Below are 26,847 nucleotides of genomic sequence, written 5' to 3'. Positions count from 1 at the left end.
CACTAGGGTGGAGCAAACAAGACTAACACAGAACAGGTGTGAAGGGAGACTCTGGGAACAGGGAAGGACTAACGAGACAGGTGTGACAGAAAACAGGCGGGAAAACATATAAAGAGAGGAAGTAAAACCAGACACGACACATGAGGAGAGAATCTACAAAATAAAACAGGAAGCAGATTAAACATGACTGAAAGTAAGAACCATTGTGTTGTTGTTACCTTACAATGAGCCATTTTTATCTACATAGGGAGCGGGTCCACATCTACAGAGATCACTGATTAATCAGTGTTGCACCGCCATGTTTTTCTACAGTAACCCAGGATGGACAAATCAAACACTGGTTCTGGATAGGGCCATTTGTGCTTTCACGTTGGCCACTGTGGTTCATAGTCCCTTCCACAATGAAACCACAGATTTCTCTAAACGTCAAACTGCTTTATTCTGGGTTTTTTGGGTTTAAATCACCTGTTCTGTTTATTTTGAGGAGAAGGAAACCTCTATAGACCATTTGGTTCCACGTAAAATCCTCCAGAGCAATGAACAAATGAGGAATTAAAAGCAGGAGAAGTTTCAGCTGCAGTCTGCACTCGTCACCTCTACATGCCACTAAATCCCGCTAACACTGGACCTTTAAAGGCTGTGGCATTTGTGGGCCAACCCAAACAGAAAACATGTTGCTCATGTTGTGTTTGATCTAACTCACCTCCAGAACTGTCAGTTTGACTCCACCGGGGACCGCTGTGAACGGTGTAAAGGGGGTTACTATGGAAACGCAGCTGAGAGGACCTGCCGTGCCTGTCCGTGCCCCTTTACATGGAACAAGTCGGTCTCTTTTTTTATTACCTAGCTCAGCCAAGTTCACCTGATTTCTGCTCTGCATCAGTGTGAAGACCTTATTATGTGTCTCTGCAGTTTCGCTCTGGCCTGCCTGGACATTGGCTCAGGAGTGGTTGAGTGCTTGTGTAAACGTGGTTACAGTGGAGCCAGATGTGAGAGGTTTGTCTGCTGCTGAGGAAGTGACACATAACCAAATGTTGCACCCTAATCCCCACTGTCCACTGCTCGATGCAAGGCACATTAATTATAGTCGCATGTAGGATTGACAATAAAAAAATTACAGTTTACCCTCCTATTTTCCTTCTCTTTAAGATGTGCATTTGGTTACTATGGTAACCCAGTGGTGTATGGAGGCAGCTGCAAGCCCTGCAATTGCAAGGACAGCTCAAACATTTGTGATTCTCTGACTGGAGGTAAATATATATTTCATACAAATACAGACAAATAAAGGTTAGATTGAAATGTCTTTCAGTTAAACACAAAGTTAACAGTCAGTTTTCCGAGTATGTGTGATTATCCTTAACCGAAGGTCGATCAGTACAATTTATTACTTTATTTTGAAGGGACAGACGATTTAATATTGGACCTCCATAAAGTCGGAGGAGTCATACGAGACAGATTTTAAAAAGAATGGTCAAAATCAAAGTTTCAGAGGCTGAGATATCCTAACTTTTGGTCCCCAGTATGGTCAAGCGCCAAAACACCATTAAGACTAGTCCTTACCCATTGGTAGCTTTGTCACCTTCTACCTATGCCAGTCCTCAATGCCTATGTGCAGTTTCACATAGATTGACCACGTCAGTGAGTAGAAAAACGTGGGACAGACAGAATGACTGACTGACAGAATGACACACTGACAGTTTCCGTGATTATGTACAGCATACCATACCATGACTTAGTCATACCAAACATTAGAAACAACACCAACATTGGTCCACAGGGGGAGCCACAGCGATCGGTCGCATTTTAGCCATTTTGAAGCATTTTTCTGTTGTTATAGCGCCACCCAGTTGCCAATTAGAGTTAAACTTCTCCAGTCACCTTGAGGCATCCTGTTCTACATATCTACCAAGTTTAGTAAAAATCCATATGGCGGTTAGGCCTAGATAAGAAATGAGCTCTCTAGCGCCCCCATTTTGTTTGATGGGGTCAATAATGGAGGGGTCCCCTCAGATTATGTGTGGTCATATGCCTACAAAGTTGCGTGGTGATGGGTGAAACCCTTGAGATGTTATACACCTTTATGTGATGAGCCACGCCCTCCGCAATATTCATTGCCTTATAGAAGCTCAGTTTTAGTAAGTTTTCCAACTTTTGCCAAGAGGGAACTTTAGATATTGGTCCCTAGATTATGTTCACCCAGTTTCATGCAGATCGCTCAAACTTCCTAGGAAGAGATCCATTTAACCTAAAAAATGAACATGCAATATGTAGATTGATAAAATGTTTGTTACTATCTACAAAGTGTTTATTTTTGCCGCCATGTTTCTGGATATAGAAAGTCAACTTGCCAACTCACGTACCAAAATTTTCACTAACTTTCCGAGATGTTCCGACTCGAGGAGGCGTTAATGTGAATTTTCCCTGTTGGGAACTCATTTTTGTGATTATTCCGACACAACGTGAATGCAGGGTAACTCCACGCTACAGTTTGTAACAGAGGCCTTCTGGTATAAATTTGTAGCCTCAAAGCTTGAACTGAGGAGTTATTTCCTCGGCCATTATACAACCATTTTCGCAGGCTGAGTAGTGCTGCTCATGACTGGTAAACTGGCCTTGATGTGATGAGATTTGTTTTTTAATATCCTTTCCTTTTAATAGAGTGCATCACATCTGGAAACAGCAGCTGTGGTGCTCACTGCCATGGTGAGTTTGTGCTCAAGATTCATCTCACAATCATGTTACATAAACAATTCGACTGTATTACTCTGATTCATCCTCTCTTTGTATTTACTGACAGAATGTGACAGCTGTACTGTGTCCTTACTGCTCGACTTGGAAAGGATGGATGATGTCCTGGCTCAGCAGAAGCAGCAGCTGCAGAACGTCTCTGATGGCGCTGGTTCCATCTTCAGGCTGAACGACCTGCAGGCTAACATTTCTGAAACCAAGGTAGAGTTGATGAGGTTTTGCGGTGTGTGTGTGGTTATGAACTATCCCAATACCAAGTGTGCATCTACTGCCGGCTCACCTAGCACCACTGAGCTAACTACGCTACAGCTCAGCTGAGGAGGACGCTGTTAATGTTTACATCTCACGTCACAGACGCAAGACTCTTGACGATAGATGCACGCTTCCTTCAGCGCAGTGATAGTTGGCAGGTGTCGTTCGGTAGACAGAAAATTGTTCCGACATGAAACTGCTCAAGGTCTGTGGATTATCTTGAGTCATGATTTCTGAAAAGAGACAAAGTGCCATCTACGTTATTTTAAAGAAGTCAGAAATCTCTACTGGTGATATCTCCAACACTTGGCAACTCACCCAAAAACAATCTAGACTGATCAATAGCACTACAGGTTGGAGGAAAAATATGTATTTTTAATTTTAGGGTGAACTGTCTCTTTAAAAAAGTCTCTTAAGTGCGTGCCAAAGCATTTGCCAAAAGAAAAAACTTCCCACCTCCCGTGTTTTGCAGATTCGGGTTTGGAGGTACAGCACCGCCATGAGACACCTGGATCCAAAGGTTGAACAGCTGGAAGCAGATGTGGATGCTGTCAGAGATGACTTGAGTCAACTGACTGACGAGGTACCTGGAGTGAATTTCCAACAGTTAATTAAAAACTAAAACTCCACCAGAATAACTGCATTTTCAGTACAGCACATTTCATCCACAGAATGCTGCATTAATGTACATAAATTCATCTAAAAGCACATGTTGACACAATTTTGACATTTCTATCACATATCCAGACACTTGAAGCTGTATCAGATCTGGAGGAAGTCTTGCAGAATGCCAGTGAAACAAAGTTAAAGGCGGAGGATCTTCTCTCTGAAGCTGAAACTCTCCTCAAAGCAATACAAGGTACATCAGTTAACATTAGTATGATTGATGTGTTTACACTGCTGTGACATTACCCACTGCTCTGTGGGCTGGCTGAAGTCAGACTGGGCCAAGCCTGAGAGTGGTCTGTGACTTTGTAGGACTAGAAAGGAAACTGAATTGGCCTCAGGTGTGTCATTAAGAGCAGTGTCTCTGTTATTGTGATGTGTCAGATTTGATAAAGCAGCAAACTGAGGTGAAACCTGGAGAGTCGGCTACTCAGTCTCAAAGTGACAGAGCCAGGATGATGGAGGAGGCTCAGCGCATCGTGCAGGAGATGAGAGAGCGAGGCTGCGCTGCTCAGAGAGGCCGGGCTGGCAGAGAGCAGGAGGATGCACACCACTGTGAGATTTTCCTTGAAATGTATTCATTGGTTGTTTTCTGGCGTAGAGGTTATGCTGAGCTCATGAGTGAAATGGTGCACCTGTTGTTTGGCTCCTCACCATGATGATGCAAATCACACTCACTTCACAATGATGTGAAGCAGAAGGCACATCTAGGGCAGCCACTTACAACGATTCACAACTCTCCCACTTTTAAAGCTGCAACCACCACAACAAACACTTCTCTTCAAGAAGATTCATAACCCTCTCAGCGGCACTCGCAGAAAAATAACTCATTTTAAAAGAAAAAACTTGGACTCTAAAATCTTGATTTAGTACTCCCCATCATTTTGGGAGTATTTACTTTTTTCAAGACCTAGAAAGGACGAGTGATAGTGCTCTTATATCCGTACCCTAAATATGATGGTACAACTTAGCATAAAGCCTCGATGCAGGGGGAAACAGCTAGCCTGGACTGATCTTTAGAGGTACTGCCACCAATCCGTACCAGAAACTGGATTTGTTCAGGTGCCATCCTGAGCCTAATCAACCAAGGTCAGTGCTTAACCCCAACTATCTCTGCAAATGTTGAAATGCTGGCATTGTAAGATTCTGCAAAACACCAATATGTTACATTTTCAGCCATGTTTCTAACGACAAAAATGGATGTTTTTTAACCAGAGTTTGGGACATTTTCAGTTGTGTTTGTAGCCATAAAAACCAACAACTACGTCACAATGGGCTGCTTGGTCATCGACTTTCCATGTCGACATATGATGTGTAAGGTAGCCTGGGTGCATCTGTTGTCTGGGTGCATCTGTAGTTGATGTCATGTCAACTTCAGCCTTTTACACGCATTCTGTTTTTTCAAAATACACTTCGGTTTTGAGAGGAAATGTGCAGTTCCCTTTCAAAATAAATGAACTACGATGGTACAGCATCGGAATTTGATATTTTTTCCCTTCAACAACACATGCACCGTGGTTACGGTTAGTCAACACATGCACGTGGTTAGGTTAAAGGGATAGTGCACCCAAAAATGAAAATTCAGCCATTATCTACTCACCCATATGCCGATGGAGGCCCTGGTGAAGTTTTAGAGTCCTCACATCCCTTGCGGAGATCGGTGGGGGGAGCGGCTAGCGCACCTAATGGCAGACGACGCCCCAGACTAACGTCCAAGAACACAAAATTGAATCCACAAAATATCTCCATACTGCTCGTCCGTAGTGATCCAAGTGTGCTTCAGCCCCGACATAAAAAGTTGTTTCGAAAAACATCATATGAACTCTGTTTTTAGCCTCACTGTAGCCTGTAGCTCTGACTGCTCTGTGCTCCGCATTCACGTGTGCGTGCTCAGGATGATCGGTGATCTCTGAAAAGCAGCAGTCTCGTCAGTACTGATGTCCAGATTCTCAAGTGCAGGCATCGCCAATTCCCAGTCTGAGCAGCATCCATTGGCACTGCTTTGCATTTGAAACAACTACACCACCAGGTTTCCAGTGCTTGACTCTGGTATTCCGCGGGTGGCTGAGGCTCATGAGCTGCGGCGGCTGCTTCGTCCAGTAGCCTGAGTTCCGTCCGTATACTCGGGCTCAAACAAATACGGCTCAACAAAGAAATGCTGTTCCTCCTCAATTTCAACGTCTTCAGACATGTTGGGCTGTCCTTTGCTAAAAGACCGTAGTGCAAATTATCTTTTAGCTACTGTGGTTGCTGTTGTCTCCCTGTGGTGCACGTGTCCTGTGATGTAAACACGGGTGAGCAAAGCTCATGCTTTCACTGGTCTCACACACACATGAGCGCGGAGCACAGAGAAGCAGTCAGAGCTACAGGCTACAGTGAGGCTAAAAACAGAGTTCATATGACATTTTTCCAAACAACTTTTTATGTCGGGGCTTCAGCACACTTGGAACACTACGGACGAGCAGTATGGAGATACTTTGTGGATTCAATTTTGTGTTCTTGGACGTTAGTCTGGGGCGCCGTCTGCCATTAGGTGTGCTAGCCGCTCCCCCCACCGATCTCCGCATGGGATGTGAGGACTCTAAAACTTCACCAGGGCCTCCATCGGCATATGGGTGAGTAGATAATGGCTGAATTTTCATTTTTGGGTGCACTATCCCTTTAAGGCAACGGAAGCAGGTGGTTAGGTTTACAAAATAATAACAGGGTATGGCTCTACATTCATACGGAAAGTGAACACTGGCCTCTAGGGTAAAAGTCAGTCATCGTTGGACCCATCCAACACCCTGCCCTACTTGGACTTTTTGCCCCTTACGTTGTTGTCCAGCTGCGTTTCTCTCTGACACTGTCAGGCGGTGCTACTGACCAACAGCGCTCAGCAGCCTTTCATGCCAAAGTGAAAGGATGGCTTTTTTCATCAGTGTCTGATGCAGAAGTCGCTACCCAAGCGCCGGTATTCAGCTACTTCAGAATCAGACCGAGTTTCGAAAGTGGATATTTTATTGAGAGTTCAGGACATTTCCAGCCGTGTTTGTAATCACATGTTAGTTTCAACATAATCTGCTACATATGAAACATACAAATGACATACACCTGGTTTGCAAAAAGGTTCAGTGCCAACATTTGCTCTGGCGATTGGGTTGTTTCACGTTTGAATGAACAAAAGACATGAACAATTAAACCAGTGAATAAAAGGTCAACAAAGATAAAATGTTATTGTAGGTTAATATAAATATGCAGCTCTGGTTGTTGAGAAACAGACGTTTTTTTAGTCAGTGTTCAATAATCATGATCTACAATCTTGCAAATTACCATCAGTGCAACAGTGTAGATTGTCTCAACTTGTAAAATCCAAAGTCTGTGTGTCCTCCTCAGTGCTGGACATAATCAGGAACATGACAGATCCTGTGGAAACCAACCAGGCTGTGTTAAATCAGACTGCAGAGTCACTGATGGCCTCAGACTCTGCTCTGAGGGAAGTGGCTGTGCTGCTGTCAGACACGAAGGACAGAGTCAACAGGACACAGAGCCTCAACCTGAAGAGTGGTGCTACCCTACAGCATCTGGAGGTGACATGAAACATAGCTGGCATATAATGTCGGATCATACAGTTCTCTCTCTTTGTAGCATCACACTGATGTTTTCATCTCTCTTTGTTCAACGTTTGCCAGCATCTTCAGTCTCAGCTGGAGGGGGAACAAAGTGCGCTCCTTCCTGTGACTGGAATGACTAGAGACCTGCTAAAGAACACCACCGACGTCTTTTTAATGCTTGAGGAAATTAAGAGCGTAAGCAGACATCTTTTACTGCCATGATTACAGGAGGCAAGATTTTGAGTGTTCAAACTGAGTTTATTGTCTTTACACTGCAGGAATTTGAGAATCACGCAGCTCAGTTAGACGGTGCCAAGCTGGAACTCTTAAAGAAGTTAAACAACATCGCCCAGATTAAGACAAAGGTGGATATCGTTAACAAAGCTGAGGAGCATGCAGAGAAGCTCAACAGAGAAGCAGCAGAATTTCAGCAGTGAGTGTGAAACAGAGGAGCTAAAGAAAGTGGATAGATAAAACTGTAGTGTTTATGTTGACTTTATGTTTTTGCAGGATGCTTCATAACTCTACCAACGGTACTGACCTGCACAGTGTGCTGGGTGTAGGAGTCTATAATAACATCATAAAGGCCTTAGAAGAGGCAGAGATGGCAGCAAATCAGTCCAGAGAGGCTGTTGATCAGGCCTCAAAGGTAACTCAGGTGTAGGGCTGAGTATCGTTTAAAAAATTAAGATACCAGTACCGAAACCAGTACCCTTTAAGATATCAATATTACTTCATTTGATACTTTTTTTTCCAACTTTATTTGATACCCATCACATGAGTGGAAGCACTTGGTTGCGTAAAATGCCACCAGATGCCACAGGTGTGCACTATACCATTCTTTTGAACATTTTGGCGGCATCTTGGCACGCTGAACTTCTGATCCATACAACTTCAATACACCACAGACTAAAGCCCCGTTTCCACCAAACACTTTCGGTATGGTACCTTTGGAACCAGTTCACGCAACCCGGTCGAAATTAATATAAACGCTTGAAGATGATCTACTGACCAATCAGACTGCAGTGTTCACAGCTCTGTCTTTTAGTACCAGATCTGTGTGCAAGGTACCCCAACAGAGGTGTTATAGAACAGTTCTATTGGTACCATGCACACCCGTACTGCTTGGTGGAAACGGGGCTTAAATGGATTGTAGCTGCTGCAGTAGAGGGCTAACCTCAGGTGCCATTTAGAATAATGCTTGTGCTGATTGGCTGCGAGCAAAACCATCCAAGTAGTCACTGTTTTCCAGATCAGGGTACGAAAAGGATCAACTGCATTTATCATTTGACTGGAGAAGTTAAAATACCACTTGGTACTGGGTTATTTCAAGTACCGATACCCAGCCCTACTCAGGTGCTGTTAGTAATGTAACCTCAATGTTTAGCAATGGTAATGAGAATAAAAGACTGATATGATTCTGTTTCTGTCCATTAGGATGTGAAGGAGGGAGGCCTCGTCAACAGGGCCGAAGGACTCAAAGATAATTCAACTCATTTACAGACAGAAGCCAACGAGACTCAGCATAAACTTGAAAGTGCGTAAACAGTAGGGGTGGGGGAAAATATTGACACAGCATAGTGTCAGGATACTTTTGTGTGGCAGTATAGTATCGTCACACAGTTCCAAGAATCAATTTTTTTCATTATGTAAGTTATTAATATGACAAATACAAATTCAACTTCACACTACATAACACAACAAACATTTTGCGGCTGCAAAAAAATGGCTGCAGTGAGATGAACCTACTGAAAACTTTATCGTATTTGATAAAGCAGACGTTGACAATTTTTTCCTTTGGGGACATAATTTAAAGTTGAAAAAAGGAAGTAAGTTCTGAAACCGTTCTGAAAAGTAAAAGACTTTTCAATTTCTTTCGACCAGCGCTGTCACATACAGTGAACACCCTCAAAGACTGTGTGAATACGCAAAAGGAAAAAGGAGAATCTCTGAGAACGGACATCTCAACCGTCACTGACAACCTCAACAAGATCAAAAGAGGTTGGTGGATGTCTTGACAGTAAGAGATGATATTCCATGTCTGCGTCACAGTAGATCATAGCTGTCTTTTGATTTCAGATGACACAGACGTCCTGATAAAGTCTGCAAAAACAGCTGCCTCTGCCTCCAACTCCACCGTCAATGATATAACAGAGAGAGTGAGGAACCTCAGCCAGGATGTGGAGAGAATATCTTTGACTAATGTCAGTGTGAATATAGATGATACGTTGGCTGAAGCAGAGCAAGCGTGTGAGTGTTTAATGGCAGAAATCAACTTCTAAAAGTATTTTACTTTTCCGCTGTTTCAAGACTTTTCAAATTCATTGTGATCTTGCAGCTGGAATATACTGTATGTTAGATTTTGTTTCCTGTGTCTATTCAGTGAAGAACTTGAGCGCAGCCCTCCCTGTGTTGGAAGACAAAATCACACAAGTTGAGGCTGTCAGTGAGAAGGCGTCTCCCGGTGCCAACATGACAGAAAGCATCAGGAGAATCAAGGACGTGATAGAGGAGACAAGAAACTTTGTTGACAGGGTAAAGTAGTTTCTTAACTCGTCGTTTCTCACCTGCTTGATTTAAATCTGCTATAAATGGCATTTATATATGAACAATGGATCGAATGATGGTGTGTAATGTGAAAGGTGTTGCTCATGGTGATTAAATCTGCAAAGGATCACCTGACTTTGTTTTAAAGCATCTTTCAGCTCATTGTATTGGGTTTACAAAATGCAAAATTTACTGTTTTAGTTTGGGCTCACTGTCATCATGACATCGTTTTCAGTTGCAGACAACACATCCTCACTCCGACCTCATCACATATTGACGTTTGGTCATGGACTTACATACGACGTGTAAGGTACCCTGGGTGTGTTGGGTGTTGATGTTCTGGGATACTGTGTCAAGTTCTCTTCTTTCAAGATATACTTCCATTTTCACAGGAAATTTAACATTTACATACAGTCTCATAAAGGCACTACGTCGGTACAACACCGCAAATTGCCGTTTTTTTCCCTTCAACAACAAACACACATGGTTGGGTTTAGATAACAAAAATATGGTTAGGTTTAGGAAAAAGAACAGGGTCTGGCTTTACAATCTTACGCGACACAAACACCGCTGTCTCAGGTGAAAGTCGATATTTGTTGGACCCATCCACCACCACTCCTTGTCCCTCTGCGTTTCCCCCTGAAGCCACCATACAAAAGCGGCAACTAGCTGCATATCATGCTGACATTAAAGGACACATTTCTGACACCACAAGTCACTGCCCAAGTGCCGGTTTTCGACGACTCTGGAGAGAGACCATGGTCTTGCAGCAGGCAGCTATTTTCACCAAAAACACCCTAAAAACCTACTGGATGCCATCTGCGAAGCAACAAATGGCAAAGTTAGCCGCTAACAGGTGAACGTATTGCTGCATTTAGCTGCTAATGAGCCAGATTTATTCTCTGGAGTTGGTGGAGACCAAAAACAAAGCTAAAACAGAGAGAATATTTGACTTTTATTCATCAGATGGACACAAGCATGACTTAGATGTAAATAAGCAACTGTTTGCCATTTCCCTGATCTGCTCACAGCTCTCAGTTGCCACCACCTTCAACGGAAAAGGTCACGTTGAGCTTCGTCCTCCGAGAAACCTTGACGACATAAAAGCATTTACAGCCGTTGATCTGCTTCTCAATCGCCATCAAAACAATCCCTCCAAGGCTAACTACAGACGGAAGAGACGGCAGAACAAACACAGAGATGCCAACATGTTTGTTTTCTACCTGGGTAACAAAGATGTGAGTATGTGCACAGAGATGCTTCTGTCAAGTGTCGCAATACAGCTGATGTACGTCAGATTAGCAGGAAGTCATTTTAAGTGACAGAGCAAATTTGTTTCTCATTTTATTTGTCATGTATTTGTTTCATGTTCAGGCTTCCGGAGACTACATCGGGATGGCTATCAGCAGCAACGTGTTGACTTGTGTCTACAAGTTGGGTGGAGTCGTCCATGAGATTGTTACCAGCCCAATAACAACAACCACTAATGTGAACTCCTCGGACTTTGACAGGGTTATCTTCCACAGGTACTTCATGCACACGACGGAAGTTTAGAAAGCAAAACATGGATTTACTAGCTAAACGTTCATAGCAAGTGTAATTAGCAGATTATTTCTAAGTCAATATTTCCTGCAGAGTTTACCAAGATGCTGAAGTGAACGTCACAGGGAACTTCACATCACAGAATCCGATCCACCGCTTACCTAAACGTAACCATCCAAACACAATGACCGGTGTCCTTGAACTGGATCCAGACAGCATTGTGTTCTACGTGGGCGGTTATCCTAAAAACTTTATGGTAATGAGTCCCTGCTGTCATTTTATTATGCCACAGTGTATTTCATTTTTTTTTACACTGGAGTTTCTTTAGGCTATGAAAGCCCACTTCCATCAACAAAAGAAAAAAAACAAAAAACAAGATGAGTTTGGCATGACGAAGAATAAAAAAATACTAATGGTTTGTCAAAATGTTGACTTACTATTTCAAGACTATGAGATGGTAAGGCCACATTTTGACTGTGAGTAGTTTTTATTTTTAACCAATAATTTTGACAAGAGACAATATTTTGACTTACCATCTCAAACTACCTGTAACGTGTGTGATTTGAATCCAAATGCAGCACTCCAGACGTCTGTGACAGTTGGTAGTGACCTTTAATGAAACACAGGCAAAGAAGGCACTTGTGCAGATCAAGAAATACAGGTAACAGTTTGATCTTCAGGCTCAGAGTCCACGCACAGTCTCTGGGTTCAGGGGAAACAGATGATGCAGGCGGGTCAGAGGCAGGCAGGGTTGGCCATGGGAGATCAGGCAAGTAAGAAGTGCTGGAAAGTCTTGCATGTGGGCGACGATAAATCTGGCAAGGAGCTGAGCTGAGAGGATTGTATGTATGGCAGGTAAAAAGTGCCCACTGTGCCAATAACTAGCTGCAACAGCATTGCAACGGCTATATACTTTATTAATCCCCGAGGGGTACACCAAACACACATGGTTAGGTTTAGGCAACAAAAGTTCATGGTTAGGTCTAGGAAAAAGAACAGGGTTTAGCTTTAGAATCTTACGGCACGTGAGCACCACTCTCTCAGGTGAAAGTCGGTCTTTGTTGGACCCATCCACCTCCCCTCCTGCTCGCCCTACTCAGACTTTCACTGCCTTCACTTTCGTCCTTGTACCACCGTGTTTTCCCACGACGTCGCCGGGTGCCGTTAAACTATAATGGCAACAGTCCGTGTATCATGTCGATGATAAAGGTTGCCTTTTTTTGTTGGTTTCTGATGCCGCAAGTCACTGCCCAAGTGTCGGATTTCGACGACTTCGGAGTGCTCAAGTAAGTGGTAATAATGGTAATTGTTACATACCATTAGTATTATTTTTTATCTTTACTGTCTTTTTATCATGTCAAACTTTTTTCTTTTCTTGGCTGAAATGGGTTTCCATATAAAAATGACACTGATCCAATACATCAAAGTCAAAGATCCAATAGATGGTCTTATGTCTAGTCTCATGAAAATCTACTTGGTGAATTCATCCAGTCATGACATGTTAATGTCTTCAGACTCTCTTCCTCTGACTTTTGTAGCCTCCAGTGCAGCTGCGTTACCCACAGTACAGAGGAGCAATGAAGCTCTCCTACATAAACGACAACCCTGTGAGTCTGTTTAACTACAAGCGTGCCGTCAATATGGATGCAAAGCAGCCTCCCATCAAGTAAGCATTATTTAAGTTTGGAAACGCTAAAGCTACGCTGCATTACACAGAGATGTGTTGTTACAAAGACTAGAAAAGGTAAAATAAGGATGAAACCTGTCTTTATTTGTTCAGGATTCCCCTCTCAGAGGTGTCGGATTATTACGATGGAACAGGTTACCGCATGGCGATTATAAGGGAGCCACACAAGATTAAGAGAAGACTGTTCAGATTTCACACTAACAGCCGAGAGACAAACGCCATGCTGTTCTTCATCGGAAATGAAGTAAGATGTTTCTGCCTGAGTTGAACTGATTTGCAGAAGCACCAGTCAAACACTTACTAGGGCTGGGCGATAAAACGACTATGTACGGTATATCAATATATTTTCAAGCAAGATATAAATTTAGACAACACAGTTTATATCGATATAGGGTCAAGTTGCGTTACATAACACGTACCAGTGTGCATCTCTCCTCTCTCACCCTCTCCGCACAGCTCTGCCTCACTCACTCACTCACTCACAAGTTCTCCAGCAACAATTTTTAGAGCTGTAGCCTGACGTGCACCTCCCTAGAAATGTAGCTGCACGTCGTGGCGATAAAGACCTCCTGTCTATTTTTGTAAGCTCAAACCTTTTACCTCAGTGGAAACTTTTATTTACTTTAATTTCACAGATAAGAAACAATAAATTGTGAAGACAATAGCCTAAAGCCCCACAAAATAGCAATTTATGTCCTGTGTGTCATTTATCCTGGCTTCATATAGGTAGAGGAAATCGCCGCTGGTTGCTAGGCTACTTTATACAATGTAAAATACCATAGGCTTGTGCTAATAACGTTAGCATGTTGTATTTGTTTGGAAAACATGTTTAGTATGACAGTTGTTTTGTCAGTGAGCCTTGTGAGTTGTAATGGAGCTGAATTTTGTAATGTTACCTTTGTTAAATGTTGCTGTTGTCCCTGGCTTTATATGAGTGGAGGAAAAGTCTGCTAGCTGCTAGGCTAATTTATACAATGAAAAATGCCATAGGCTTGTGCTAAAAACATTAGCATGTTGTGGAGAAAATGTGTCCAGATAAAGACAAGTGTTTGTCTGTGAATGCTGCGAGTTATAATGAAGCCGATTTGTGTAATTGGGTTTGAAGTTGTCTCTATTAAGCCAATGTTTTAGGAGTGTTTTGAATCAACGAAACTTTACAGCACTTCCACTGCCGACTGTGTTTCGGAGCTGTAGCTGTTGTGCAGCTGCATACTTTCAAACAGGGGAATAAAATCCCTTTCTTTGCATTTTATTTTGATGACAGTCTGTTTTTTTAAACGGCCTGCCATCACAAATGTGGCTTTGATTTGTAACTGAACTTGTAGCCCATTTTGTAGAAAACACTGAGTCAGCCTGTAAATACCCAGATATGAATTTTTGTCCATATCACCCAGCCGTAACACTTACTGATAATTTTATGCTCTGCAAATAGAAAATGTAATATCATTGAGTAAAAACAATGTATGGTACTGAGTTTGTGTTCTGTTTGTTACAGGGGTCTTTTTTCTGTGTGTTTGTGGAAAGAGGCTTCCTGGTGCTTCAAGGACAGCAAGCAGGTCGAGATCTCAGAGTTCAGAGTGCTGACAAAGTGTCTCTATTCGTAAGCTCATCTAAAATTATTAACTCAACATATTGATTATTGAGCAGTGTAAGCTTTCTGAATTCATGTTTTTGTTCCATTTATAAACTAACAGTATGTGTCCTGTCTCAGGACAAACCCTTTGCAATCACCATTGCAGACAGGTTCACTGTGCACTGTGGACCACAGCAGATCTCTACAGAACACAATCAAACAAACTACATGAGTTTTTACATCGGGGGTGTACCAGCACAGCTCAGACAGAGGTATGTGTAGCATTCACAGCTTCAGCTCTTCAGATTAGCCTTTTTAAAAATTTGTATATTTGTTGTTTGTCTGTCTATTTACACCTTTGAATCTCAGACACAACGTCACAGCTCCAGCACTGAGAGGATGTGTGGATCATCTGACAGTAGACGCTGAGATCGCTGAGTACATCAGGACGATTGGTGTCAGCGACAGATGTCCAGTTTCACTACTGGTAAAGTACCACAAAGAGATGAGCAGGATTCATGGCTGCTCTAAGCTTCATGCGCGACTGTAAAAATGTGGTTACACTTTTCTAGCTGATTAATTTTGAATATTCAGCTTTTTACTCACATTTGAGATGGAAATTCATGTCAGTGTAAAAAATAAAAGTTAAATGTTAATGTTAATATCAAGATTTAACTTTTAACTGATTTATATTTAGCATTTAGATTTTGATTGAATATTTAAATTTTGATTTATTATTTAGATTCAACATTTAAGATTCAACATTTACCATATAGATTTAACACTATTCTTAACATTTAACATTTAGCTTTAAGATTCATTACTAGACTGAGATTTAATATTAAGTTTCTCATTTAACATTTAGATTCATATGTCATGTTGAGATTTAACATTCAGATTTAGATTTAACATTTATATCTATATTGGATTTAGATTTTAAGATTCAACATTTAACCTTTAGGTTTAGAGTCAGTATTTAACATATAGCTTTAACCTTAGTTTAATTTTTAGATTCAACATTTGAATAATCTAATCTGATCTAAATAATGAATCTAAATATTAAGATTTAACATTTAGACATTTAGATTTATATTTCTTATTTATATTTAACATTTATATTTAATATTTGGATATAAATTTACCATTAGATTCACTATTTTTGATTCAATATTTAACATCTAAATAAGATAACATAAATAATGACTCAAAATGTTGAGATTTAACATTTTGACATTTAGATTTATATTTCTTATTTAGATTTAACATTTAGATTTAATACTTGGATTTAGATTTAACATTTACCTTAAGATTCAACATTTTTTTATATTACTTTATATTATTTTATACAAACATTGTGTTAAGAATTACGTACATGTTTTAAATATTTAAAATATAACAGCAAGAAAACTGTAACCTTTGTTTTTTACTTTCAGTTTCACATACAGTAAGGACTGAACATTGAGAATCTAATACTTGTGTGTTTCTGGTTTGTGCAGGGTGTTCGTTCAGCTACGTTATATTCAGCTCTGTCTGTTGATTCCTCGGCTCTTTGGGGTGAACAGACGGCCGGAGTCTCTCTGGGCTTCAAGAGCACAGACAGAGATGGTCCTCTTCTCAGAAGCAGCTCTCAGGTAAACACTGCATCCTGCTTTACAGGAGAATCAAAAAAGGTAAAGATCATAATGACTCTATCAGTATTCTCCGATTTTCTGCAGGGCTCCACCTCTGTCCACGACTTTAAGCTGTCTCTGGATGACGGCTATGTAGTATTTAATAGTGATGATTACACCTTAAGGTCGGATGACAGGTACAGTGATGGAAGCTGGCACTACTTGTCTGCAATAAGGAGGCCAACAGGGTAAGATCTGTCCTATGTTTGTAGCTTTATCACAATTAAAATTTAAACTGAACTTGTGTTGAACCTGTCGTAATTTTCTCAGGTTGGAGCTCAGGATTGATAATGTAAAGGTGATTCAGGGACAATCACCTGGTTTGAGGCCGGAGGATCAAAATTCGCAAGGAGGGAAATTCAAAAGCTGCATCGCTAACCTTTACATCAGGAGGTTTGGAAACATTACAAATCTCTTTGCAGTTTTTAATATCACAGCTGTTCTAATACAAGCTGCCAGAGGAAAATGTTTGCATTGTATGTTTCTGGAAACCATGGATATGTGACATTTATACACTCACTGGCCACTTTATTAGGTACACCTGTTCAACTGCTTGTTAATGAAACTAGCTTATCAGCCAGCCACATGGTTGCAACTCAATGAATTTAGTCATGTAGACATGATGAAGACGAGCTGCTGAAGTTCAAACTGAGCATCAAAATGAGGAAGAAAGGTGATTTAAGTTTGGTGGATTTAAGGTGATTTTCAGCACAACCATCTCTAGGGTTTACAGAGGATGGTCCCAAAAAGAGAAAATATCCAGTGAGCCAAAATGCCTTGTTGATGCCAGAGGTCAGAGGAGAATGGCCAGACTGGTTCAAGATGATAGAAAGGCAACAGGAAGTCAAATAAGCACTGGTTCCAACCAAGGTGTGCAGAAGAGCATCTCTGAAGCAACAACACCTTGTCCAACCTTGAAGCAGATGGGCTACAGCAGCAGAAGACCACACCAGGTGCCACTCCTGTCAGCTAACAACAGGAAACTGAGGCTACAATTCACACGGGTTTTCTCACCAAAACTGGACAATAGAAGATTGGAAAAACCACATTCAGATGGAAGCATGGATCCATCCTGCCTTGTATCAACGCTTCAGGCTGCTGCTGCTGGTGGTGTAATGGTGTGGGGGAGATTTTCTTAGTACCAACTGAGCATGGTTTAAACACCACAGCCTACCTGAGTATTGTTGCTGAGCGTGTCCATCCCTTTATGACCACAGTGTACCCATCTTCTGATGGCTACTTCCAGCAGGATAACGCACCATGTCACAAAGCTCACATCATCTCAAACATGACAATGAGGTCACTGTACTCCAATGGCCTCCACAGTCACCAGATCTCAGTCCAATAGAGCACCTTTGGGATGTGCTGGAACGGGAGATTCTCATCATGGATGTGCAGCCGACAAATCTGCACCAACTGTGTGATGTCATCATGTCAATATGGACCAAAATCTCTGAGGAATGTTTCCAGCTCCTTGTTGAACCTATGACACCAAGAATTAAAACGGAGGTCCAACCCAGCACTCGCAAGGTGTACCTAATAAATTAGCCAGGGAGTGTTCATGTCATACCTATATTATCAACATTTCTAAAGTGCTGTAGTTCTGATTACATGCATATGAGCTGACTTTGTCATTGAGAGGTGGTGGGGATGCTGGATGTCATGTCATGACCAGTGCTTGAGACCAACACACAACAGAAACGGTTTGCAGAAACGTACAATTCCAACATTTATTCTGGCACTTGGGTCGTCTAATACAGATGTTTGTCCCTTTCTCTTATAATAACACAATTTATGTTTATTTAGGCCCGAGCAGAGCTTCATACCTGCCGATCTGAGCTCATTTCCACAAACAGGAGTTGCAGTGCTTGGCCTCTGCAGTCTCCATCAAGCACCGCACACCAAGCTTCTACAAGACCCTGTATTAAGAAGGTCCCAGAAACACAAACCTGTGAGTGCAACAAGCCGTTATTTCTACAGCACCATAACAATCTGCCTACTGCTTTTAATTAGATGGTGAACCAGGTCATCTGCGCTGTGTTAGATTCAGGTTCCAACAGGGAGTCAGTGTAAACACCGGCGAGCAAACCGTGAATACCAGCTCACTGAGGAGCACAGTTGGCTCAGTTACACGGTGCCACAGCAGGACCTTAATCACAGGTAACGGTGGTAATGTATGAACAGTAAAATACCTTTTCATTCCTGAAGATGAGGATATTATGACAGAGTTGTTCAGAAATGTTATGGTTTGGGTTTGGTATTCCTTTAGGTTTGTTGTCCCTCCCTTAATCCTTTTTTATTCAGCCATCATTCGCTCAAATTAGCAGTATAATGGACTTCACTGTTGTGTCCTCTTGTGTCTCAGGCCTCACTTCTCCCTTGACATAAAGACCAAGTCGTCCAAAGGGCTTATCCTCCATGTGGCAGGGGGAGGAGTCGTCCCCTTGCTGGCTCTGTACATGGCAAATGGCAAGATCAAGATGTCTCTCGGGCAAAACAGAATCATCCTGCACAAGCAGCAGAGCAACGACGGGAACTGGCACAGAGTAATTGACTATTTGCTAAGCCTCATGCTGTTGTTGTCAAACCTGTTCAACTTTCCTTTTTTCATATGCAGTTAACAGTAGTTCCTTACATACACTCTTCATGGTGGGAATGTTGTGAATGTTTCTCGATGTTCTCGATGTTCTGTATAATACGTACAAACATAGAATAGACGGACACTGTTGTTCAGCTGTTAAGCCAGCAACTGAGCTTGTAACAAACCTAAAGTGACGTCTTTCAGTATTTCAGTTCAGTGTGAAACAGCAAAGGTGGCGTGATAGCTGATCTTCTTTACGGCTGTATTGTGGAATCTCTGTTTAAAAGGGGCTATTATGATGGTGGCAAATTTATCACTCAAAATGTGGTTATGATTGGTGTCAATTTGGGTCTTTGATTGCCCACAATAGCAAAAAAAAAAAAAAAAAAAGGCAGCTGTTAATTTCCAGTCGATGACTGTGGATATGGTATGATATCTGGAAATGTCTCTGGCAGATTACATCATCTTTAGCAAGCTATGATGAGCCAACATTAGTGCTTAAACTCCATGAGATAGCTGAAGCTGAGGTCTCAGTGTTTCCAAATTATTTACCATGAAACAAAAACTGCAAAATGATCCAAAATCTAAACATCGCGGCCACATACATGACAGTGATGAGTTTGGCTCCCACAGCGCAGATATTCCAGCTCTGAACAAGAGTTTTTCTATTGTTACCTGCACCTCCACGAAAAAATGTAGTTAGCTAACGACATGCCCGTTGACGGGAGCGTATCTATGTTTCCCGGGTTCTATGTTCCCCGCTTACACAAAAAAGGTTCTGTGTTGCCCACTCAACCAAACGGGAAACATAGAACCCTTTTTGTGTAAGTGGGGAACATTGAACCTTTTTTGCAGGGTTAAGTGGGGAACATAGAACCCAGGAAACATAGAACCTGGGAAACTAGGGATGACCCCCCGTTGACTATGACAATAATGCTAGATACTGTAGGAGGCCATGATGGGAATCCACCCCATACTCTTGATTTGGTTTTCAGAGATTGTATGCACACAGCTCTAGAAATGGATGTACTGTAGCAAGCTGGTGGCTAGCAGTTAATGGTGCTCAAAGAGTGCTCACAACAGCAACAGTGCTGACAGAGATAATGGTGTTAACATATTTTATTTATTTCCTGGGATATCCAGGTGCTCTATCCGATGTCAATCATGCCAGGTTTAAATTGTACTACATTTCTGAGACTGAGCATTTGATATGGGCAGCCTACAGATTTCAACTGAGTGTGTTTACATGGACAGTTTAATTCCCTTTTCATTCGGAAAGTTCATTCCTATTAAAAGTGATGTTGTAAACACCTAATTCAGAATGAAAATGGCCAGTGTGATTGAAAATTCACTCTGATGTAAGGGGCTGGAATATTCAGTTTCTAATTCCGAATGACAGAATTTCTCGCACTTGTATACACTCATTCCTCTTTAAGTTCATTCCGGTCTTTCTGCACATGCTCGTTTCCTTGCCCTTCTGGCGCGATGACGTATATAGCGTGCATAGCAACAGGCTGAGATAGAGCAGTCGGACTCGTTGCACTCACCGGTTTCCATTCGCCACAGCACGGTCATCTATCTCCCTTCTTCGACCTTCTGCCTCCCTTCTCCTCCTCAACAGACGAAGCATTAGCAGAGCAAGGTTGTTGTCGTACTGCTGCTTCAAGAATATAAGCAAAACAAGCCAGAAAAAGGCACTAAGAACAGCAGCATCAAGCATCTTGTTATCCAGAACAAGGACTACAGTGTTTTCTTCCAGTAAATGTAGACACGTAACATCCGCCCCGCCCCCTATCCAATCAGAAACCTTCCCTGCCCCAAACCTTGCGTGGACCCGAATAAAGGTGATTAAACTGATCTCCCGTGTAAACCCTCATTCAGAATGAATATTTCCCATGTAAACTACCTGGAAAGACTTTAATTCCAAATGATTTCATTCAGATTTATTTCATTCTGAATGAGAAGCCATCATCTTACCGTACCCACTGTTTACTTTGGTTTAGTTTTAACTGCTCTCAAGGTAGAGCATGGTAGTTGGAAGGTACAGAGTATACTTTATTTCAAAACAAATGAACCAGCGTTGGCAGTCACTCCTCCACTCAGGGAGCTCTACTACTCCATGTGTGCGGACTGCCCATAAAAATATAGTTAACATTTGGAGTAAAGTGTACAGTACATCTCTGTTCAGCAAAGTGCATCTCTGTTCAACAGTGTATTAATGCTCTGAATATTGAAGCTGCTTTAAATGCTGAATAGGCTCTGATAACAGTTTCATGCACAAGGCTTGACAGGCCATGTGACAGTAACCTAAAATCTGTTTGGCTGAGGTCTTTAGGAGAATGTCTTGTGTTGTGTTACGTCACCTGTGTGACAGGTGGAGCTCAGTGTGGAGAGGAGCACTTTCCACCTGCTGGTTGATGGGAACCGTGTGACTGATGGAGATCTGCCCAACAACGAGGGATCATCTTTAAACCTGCACAACCCCGTGTACCTGGGAGGTGATCCCAGGAGCAAAACCACAAAAGTCTGTATCACACCTCAGTCGCCTGTCACATGATGTCACATATTTTCCCCTGTTTGTGTACATAATGATTCTCATCTCTTCTGTCTTCCTGTTCTCCCCTTTAGGGACATAACATCCCCACCAACAGTGTTATTGGTTGCATACGGGATTTCAGAATGAATAACGTAGTTATCGGGGAGCCTGAGGAAAGCCACAAAACTTTACCCTGCATGGACGGGCTCACAGAGATGGGGGCATACCTCGGCGGCGGTCACATCATCTTGGGTTTGACTACTTCCATGGATACTGGAGTATTTTCCTGTTGTAACATATGAGTCACAACAATCACTGACCTCAAGTCTCACATGAGATATTTCTGTTCTAGATAATTACTTCTCATTTGGCTCCCCATTTGTGCTGGCTTTCGAGCTGCGGCCTCAGTACCTGACAGGTCTTCTCTTCCATGTCCAGAGTCACAAGGCCAGCTTTAATGTGTTCTTAATGGAGAACAAGGTGAATGAACAGCTGAGGAGGCAGCAATTCAAAAGAAAAACTGCACTCAATGACTAGAACATTATGTTAAGAGACTGTAACCTTGTTTCCAGGTGGGTGTTGAAGTGCATGATGGTGAGGAGGCTGTCAGTGTCTCAGTAACTCCTCCTGAGAGCCTCTGTGATGGAAAATTTCACATGGTTACAGGTACGGCTCATGCTGACAACGTTACACAAAACTGATGATCAGTGAGTTGCTATAAATTTTAAATTCTCATGCTAATTTCCTCCAGTGTCCAAACAACGTGATGTTATCGAACTGGCAGTGGACTCCATGTCTGAGCAGAGATACATTCCCTTCACATCCACCTCAACAACACTGGAGACACTTTACATCGGAGGTAAATCCATCCGACATTTCACAGAATATCTTTATCAGCTTTTTTCTTTTTATGCCTCAACGCTGGCGACAGCAGTGGCTACCTATCCTCGTTTATTCATGGCTTTTCTAGTTCATGTAAATGTAGAATAAGCAATATCATTTTATTGCAGTTTTTCATTTGCCACTGACTATTTTGCAAAAAAAGAAAAGAAAGAAAATCCTGACAGAAATGGGTTTGCATTTTTGAGGGCATATATAGCAAATGGCACCCCTTCTAATTTAAGAACAAACGAAATGTGAATTTATGTTCAAAAAGTTTAAAAAAAAAAATAAAATGAAATTAGACGCCGGCCTTGACATCTGTACACAGAGGAGACTGAACGATCTGTCAGAGTCTGGATGTTTTATACTGCAGTGGCTTGATTGTAGATGAGGTTCAGGTATGCAGGTTCAGCAGCTGCTGGTAGCTAGCCTGGTTCCAGACCATAGACCCCGCCCACTCAACTGAGTAGGCTTGCATCTCTGGTCTGGCATACTGCAATGAATTTGCGATTTATCTCGTCCAAACGATGGACGGACCAATGAACACTGGGGGTGGGGGCGGGTCTAGCGATTAGCAATCAGCACCACGCTGATGTCAAGCTGTGCGCCGGTGGGTAACTGGTGAGGATAGCAACAATGGCGACCGCTACAGATCCTACAGACCACATTAACGATGCTATTGAGGTATTTCGCCACTACTCGCGTTAATGGAGGACCAAATTAAGGAAGCTGCTAAACTGGATTTAACGGCGATGCAGCTGGGCGTGCACGATGACGGAGACATTTTAAACGGGCAATGCTTGCTTGTTTTCGGCACCCCTGAGGCATGGATACTAATGACGTCAGATTCTGGGTGAGTCGTTGATCTCTACTGATTGGTTAGGGAAAAATCAAATTCCCTCCCCCTTGTAAATCGCCTTCAATGGAGGCGATGTCAGACTGAAGGTTCTGGGAGCTTCAGTCTGACACTCAGGCTAGCTGGTAGGTACTCAGGAGGACTGGCAGGAGGAGGGGACCAGAGGGCCACGCCCAGCAAACTCACAGAGACAGGCTGAATCCAAATGTCCACCCTCTGGACCTGCAGACTGAGCCCTCGTATATATTTATATATGTCATATAAGTTGATGAACAGTGCTGAACTCATCTGTTCCTGCAGATAACAAGATTTAAATGTACATATGGGTATTTACTTACATTAAGGGCAAATTCACACCAGGATAGTCCGGGGGACTCGGTTCAATTGGATGGGGAATGCTGAAATATTTCACACCTTCATCTGGTTCGGTTCACTTTCACACTGCACTTTTTAAAGCGGACCAAACCACCTGGACAACGTCACGCAGTTACAACAGCTGCTCGTCTGGGGGCGGTTTTGCCTAAAACAACCACTGACTAGGAAGAAAAAGGAATGAGGAAGATAAAAACCTGGCTCGTCGATTGGCCAGGACCGAAAACGGAAATCCATCCCCTTCAGCCAGCTTGGTCACCACAAAAACAATGGAGCAACACCAAATCTATGCAGTCATGGGGTTTCTGATTTTACTTTGGTGTTCAAACCACGAGACATTTCCCAACTTTTTCTTTTTTTTAATCTCTGTTTCTCCTGGTTCGCGCTGTTGGCTTTGTTGTTTTTTTTCTACCCAAAATGCACTGCGATCTACGTCACTTCCTCTCTTTGGTTCACTGGATAGTCCGTTTGCACTTCCCACTGTAAGCGAACCACACCAGGGTTCACTTACAAGTGAACTGAGACCCCCAGTTTTCAAGTGGACCAGCGTTTGCTCGTTTGGTCTGCACCAGAGTTCGAATGAGCGTTCACACCACTCCAAATGAACCGAACTATCTGTGGAGGCGGACCAGGGTTTGTTTAAAGCGGACCAAATAGCGCCAGTGTGAATGTGTCCTAAAAGACCTTCTTTTATTGTTTTTCAGCCACTTTCTTTTTTAGCCTTTTACACTGCACAGTCTGCAACAATAACATGCATTTTCAGTCCCTCTACAACCTTTACATACACATATCTCTGTATCATGATGTGGCTGAATATTATTTTTGGCCTACACAACTCAAGTAGCATTTTAGCAGGCCTAAGTATTAATATCTATTTTACACATTCATAAGATTTTTTTTGTCGGCAGTTGAAAAACCCACAACATCACGTCTGTATTGCAATGAATTGTGGGTTATTAAATCAGTGAAGTCTGCACCCCAAGCGGACTCTTTGGAAGTCTGCTGGAAGTCCGCTTGAGGCATCTTGTGGACTTGTTGAATTGTGAATTTGGACAGCCCACAGAGTCTGCACATTTGGATTCAGCCAAACTGAAAACAGACATGAAACACTGGGAAGGGGAAACAGGAAACACAAAGGAGGGGAAAAGCTTAAATTTGGTCAGATACTATATTGGAGACACTAATCAGTGGTGTCCACCTTGAAACTGTGCTGATTGTTCAGATCTTCTGTGCTGCCGGACTGAAGATGTGTGAAACATTCACATCTCAGAATTTGTAGTTTCTCTGCAGCAACATCCATATGAGTCAGCTGCCAGCATTACATATGAGTCTGGACAGACATAGCTATAAACTGTAACTGCAATGTGACTGGTTGGTGGAGGCATACTGTATAACTGTGAGGCGGTAATCATTGTTTTACCGTCACATTTGTTCTGTTTTGAATCTGCGTCAAACCTACAAAACCTGATCAATAACGAAAGAGGAAAAAATAAGTTTGCACACACATATTCTTCTGTGTCTACTTTTCTTTGTCTCCAATCAGGGACAACAAAGCAGACCAGCTCACCATTTGTGGGCTGCCTACGAAATGTGAAGCTTGATGGAAGACCTGTTGCACTGGAGACAGGATCCAGGGTGGTCGGACCTGTCAGCATCAACACATGCCCAGCAGAATAAGACGTGTAATTAACGGGGGACATGCCAACATCTTTCAGTCCTCAGAGACATCATTACAAAGTGCGCAGACAGGCTTTGTTGAAACCCACAGATCTTAATTTGAAATCCTAAAACCCAGCGCCCCTGAGCTACTGTTGCTACACCTGTCAGGTTTTACTATTTCACACCCCACACAGTTTAACTAATAAAGGAACAGGTTTACACCCTGAAATAACTAAACCTCTGTCAAGCTAAATTTAGAAACACGATTTCAGACAGAGAAAAACAGACTTCTCACTTCTACCTGACGACCATTGAACGTCAGCTGAAATGACATCTGTTGCTACCAAATTTAACCAGCTGTAGCTAATTAAAAGCTAATGTTTAGACAACGTCCTTAGTTGGCTTTTTTTGCCTCCTGGGCACTGCAGAGGTGCACTTAAGCAAGGCACTGAACCCCCACCTGCTCAGGGTGCCTGTCTATGGGCAGCCCCCTCACTGTGACATCCCTCCATTTAATGCATGTATACGTTCTGTTTGTGCACGTGTGTGTATTTCAGGTGGTTCAGTGGTTCCCAGCTGGTCCAGCCACGGGGTCCAGATTTCTCCTCAGTCATTAAGTCAAGGTCCCACAGTTTAATACATGCAGCGTCACACTTGCATTTGACCATGTTTCCTCTACAGCAGGAAATGGCACTTCAAAATAAAAGCTCTGTGCCAGAAATTCACTGTACATGAAAATAAAGAGTGTTTTTTCAAACTTGACACATTTGCGAGTCACCTGCGTTCCTACCAGACTGGGTCTGTGACCCACTTTTGGACCGTGACCCACTAGTTGGGAACCACTGATCTTGATAAAATATAGCATACACACATATGAAGCAGAGTTTTGGGGGTCAATGAATGAAGCTCTCGCAAAAGTCCAGCCAGGACGACAATACTTTTCATGCTCAGGCTCTGAGTTTTCTTTCTCACCCTCTCATCTCGCACTCACGATTTCTAGGTGTCATTATCTGGGTCTGTCCACTGAGTCATCAACCAATAGCACAGCGACACACCCTCTCTGTCAGCCTATCATCTTACCGCTCCTCAATTTAAATATGGTTCTTTCTCTGCCATCGTTTTTTCTTGCTTTCTGGTGCTCCACCTCCCCATCACCACCTAGTCTTTACAGATTCATCAGCCTCATCCACTTCAGCAGCCTCAGAGTCATCAGCCACCACCTTGCTGGTGCTCAGATTTCCCATGATCACAAAATATGTCCCTCTTCTGTTAAATCTTGATCAGCACAAATCATCTGTTAATCTGTACACTCATATTCCGTATCAGATGTTATCTTTACTTCATTCTTCTGTCTCTCCTGATCGAAATGCACATTTTAAATATTGAGGGGGACGTGGACCCTGCATCCCTCCTGAAAGCTACACTTATGATTAATTATTATGATGCACAGATTCTGTAAAAAAAAAAAAAAAACCTACTTAAATGACAGCTTTTAAATTGTGACTTTATACATCTTTTTCAGATTTATTTTGGTGGGCTGTGTAAATGCATAGATTTCAAAATTATCACCTCATATAGAGGCATAAAGACATTTAAACATCAGTGGGTTAAACATCATGTGGCTGTTTGACTCTTACTTTAATCTTTAAGGACAATATTAGACAGACAGCTGCAGATCCACTT

General features: G+C 42.3%; 1 protein-coding gene across 1 annotated transcript in view; it reads left to right on the top strand.

Annotated features, from left to right (window-relative positions):
- The window catches only part of lama3 (laminin, alpha 3), a 28,902-nt gene extending 2,146 nt beyond the window's left edge, over nucleotides 1-26,756 (top strand). The window contains exons 3-38 of the mRNA XM_049588608.1: nucleotides 710-822; nucleotides 913-996; nucleotides 1,150-1,250; nucleotides 2,659-2,703; nucleotides 2,798-2,949; nucleotides 3,473-3,583; nucleotides 3,748-3,859; nucleotides 4,051-4,221; nucleotides 7,042-7,235; nucleotides 7,338-7,454; nucleotides 7,538-7,692; nucleotides 7,770-7,908; nucleotides 8,697-8,796; nucleotides 9,144-9,260; nucleotides 9,339-9,509; nucleotides 9,643-9,794; nucleotides 10,838-11,044; nucleotides 11,181-11,332; nucleotides 11,442-11,604; nucleotides 12,887-13,014; nucleotides 13,129-13,279; nucleotides 14,531-14,635; nucleotides 14,747-14,880; nucleotides 14,978-15,095; nucleotides 16,105-16,239; nucleotides 16,324-16,466; nucleotides 16,549-16,671; nucleotides 18,085-18,229; nucleotides 18,323-18,438; nucleotides 18,644-18,824; nucleotides 21,234-21,383; nucleotides 21,488-21,647; nucleotides 21,748-21,875; nucleotides 21,968-22,061; nucleotides 22,147-22,254; nucleotides 25,049-26,756. Of these exons, the coding sequence (XP_049444565.1) occupies nucleotides 2,842-2,949; nucleotides 3,473-3,583; nucleotides 3,748-3,859; nucleotides 4,051-4,221; nucleotides 7,042-7,235; nucleotides 7,338-7,454; nucleotides 7,538-7,692; nucleotides 7,770-7,908; nucleotides 8,697-8,796; nucleotides 9,144-9,260; nucleotides 9,339-9,509; nucleotides 9,643-9,794; nucleotides 10,838-11,044; nucleotides 11,181-11,332; nucleotides 11,442-11,604; nucleotides 12,887-13,014; nucleotides 13,129-13,279; nucleotides 14,531-14,635; nucleotides 14,747-14,880; nucleotides 14,978-15,095; nucleotides 16,105-16,239; nucleotides 16,324-16,466; nucleotides 16,549-16,671; nucleotides 18,085-18,229; nucleotides 18,323-18,438; nucleotides 18,644-18,824; nucleotides 21,234-21,383; nucleotides 21,488-21,647; nucleotides 21,748-21,875; nucleotides 21,968-22,061; nucleotides 22,147-22,254; nucleotides 25,049-25,182 (4,422 nt within the window). The 5' untranslated portion in view covers nucleotides 710-822; nucleotides 913-996; nucleotides 1,150-1,250; nucleotides 2,659-2,703; nucleotides 2,798-2,841 and the 3' untranslated portion in view covers nucleotides 25,183-26,756. The remainder of the gene's footprint in view (nucleotides 1-709; nucleotides 823-912; nucleotides 997-1,149; nucleotides 1,251-2,658; nucleotides 2,704-2,797; nucleotides 2,950-3,472; nucleotides 3,584-3,747; nucleotides 3,860-4,050; nucleotides 4,222-7,041; nucleotides 7,236-7,337; nucleotides 7,455-7,537; nucleotides 7,693-7,769; nucleotides 7,909-8,696; nucleotides 8,797-9,143; nucleotides 9,261-9,338; nucleotides 9,510-9,642; nucleotides 9,795-10,837; nucleotides 11,045-11,180; nucleotides 11,333-11,441; nucleotides 11,605-12,886; nucleotides 13,015-13,128; nucleotides 13,280-14,530; nucleotides 14,636-14,746; nucleotides 14,881-14,977; nucleotides 15,096-16,104; nucleotides 16,240-16,323; nucleotides 16,467-16,548; nucleotides 16,672-18,084; nucleotides 18,230-18,322; nucleotides 18,439-18,643; nucleotides 18,825-21,233; nucleotides 21,384-21,487; nucleotides 21,648-21,747; nucleotides 21,876-21,967; nucleotides 22,062-22,146; nucleotides 22,255-25,048) is intronic.
- Nucleotides 26,757-26,847: the final 91 nt, after the last annotated feature.

This window comes from Epinephelus fuscoguttatus, linkage group LG10, assembly GCF_011397635.1.
Source record: "Epinephelus fuscoguttatus linkage group LG10, E.fuscoguttatus.final_Chr_v1".
Taxonomy (NCBI): domain Eukaryota; kingdom Metazoa; phylum Chordata; class Actinopteri; order Perciformes; family Serranidae; genus Epinephelus; species Epinephelus fuscoguttatus.
Note: the sequence above shows the minus strand (reverse complement) of the source record. Positions and strands in the feature narration are given on the sequence as shown.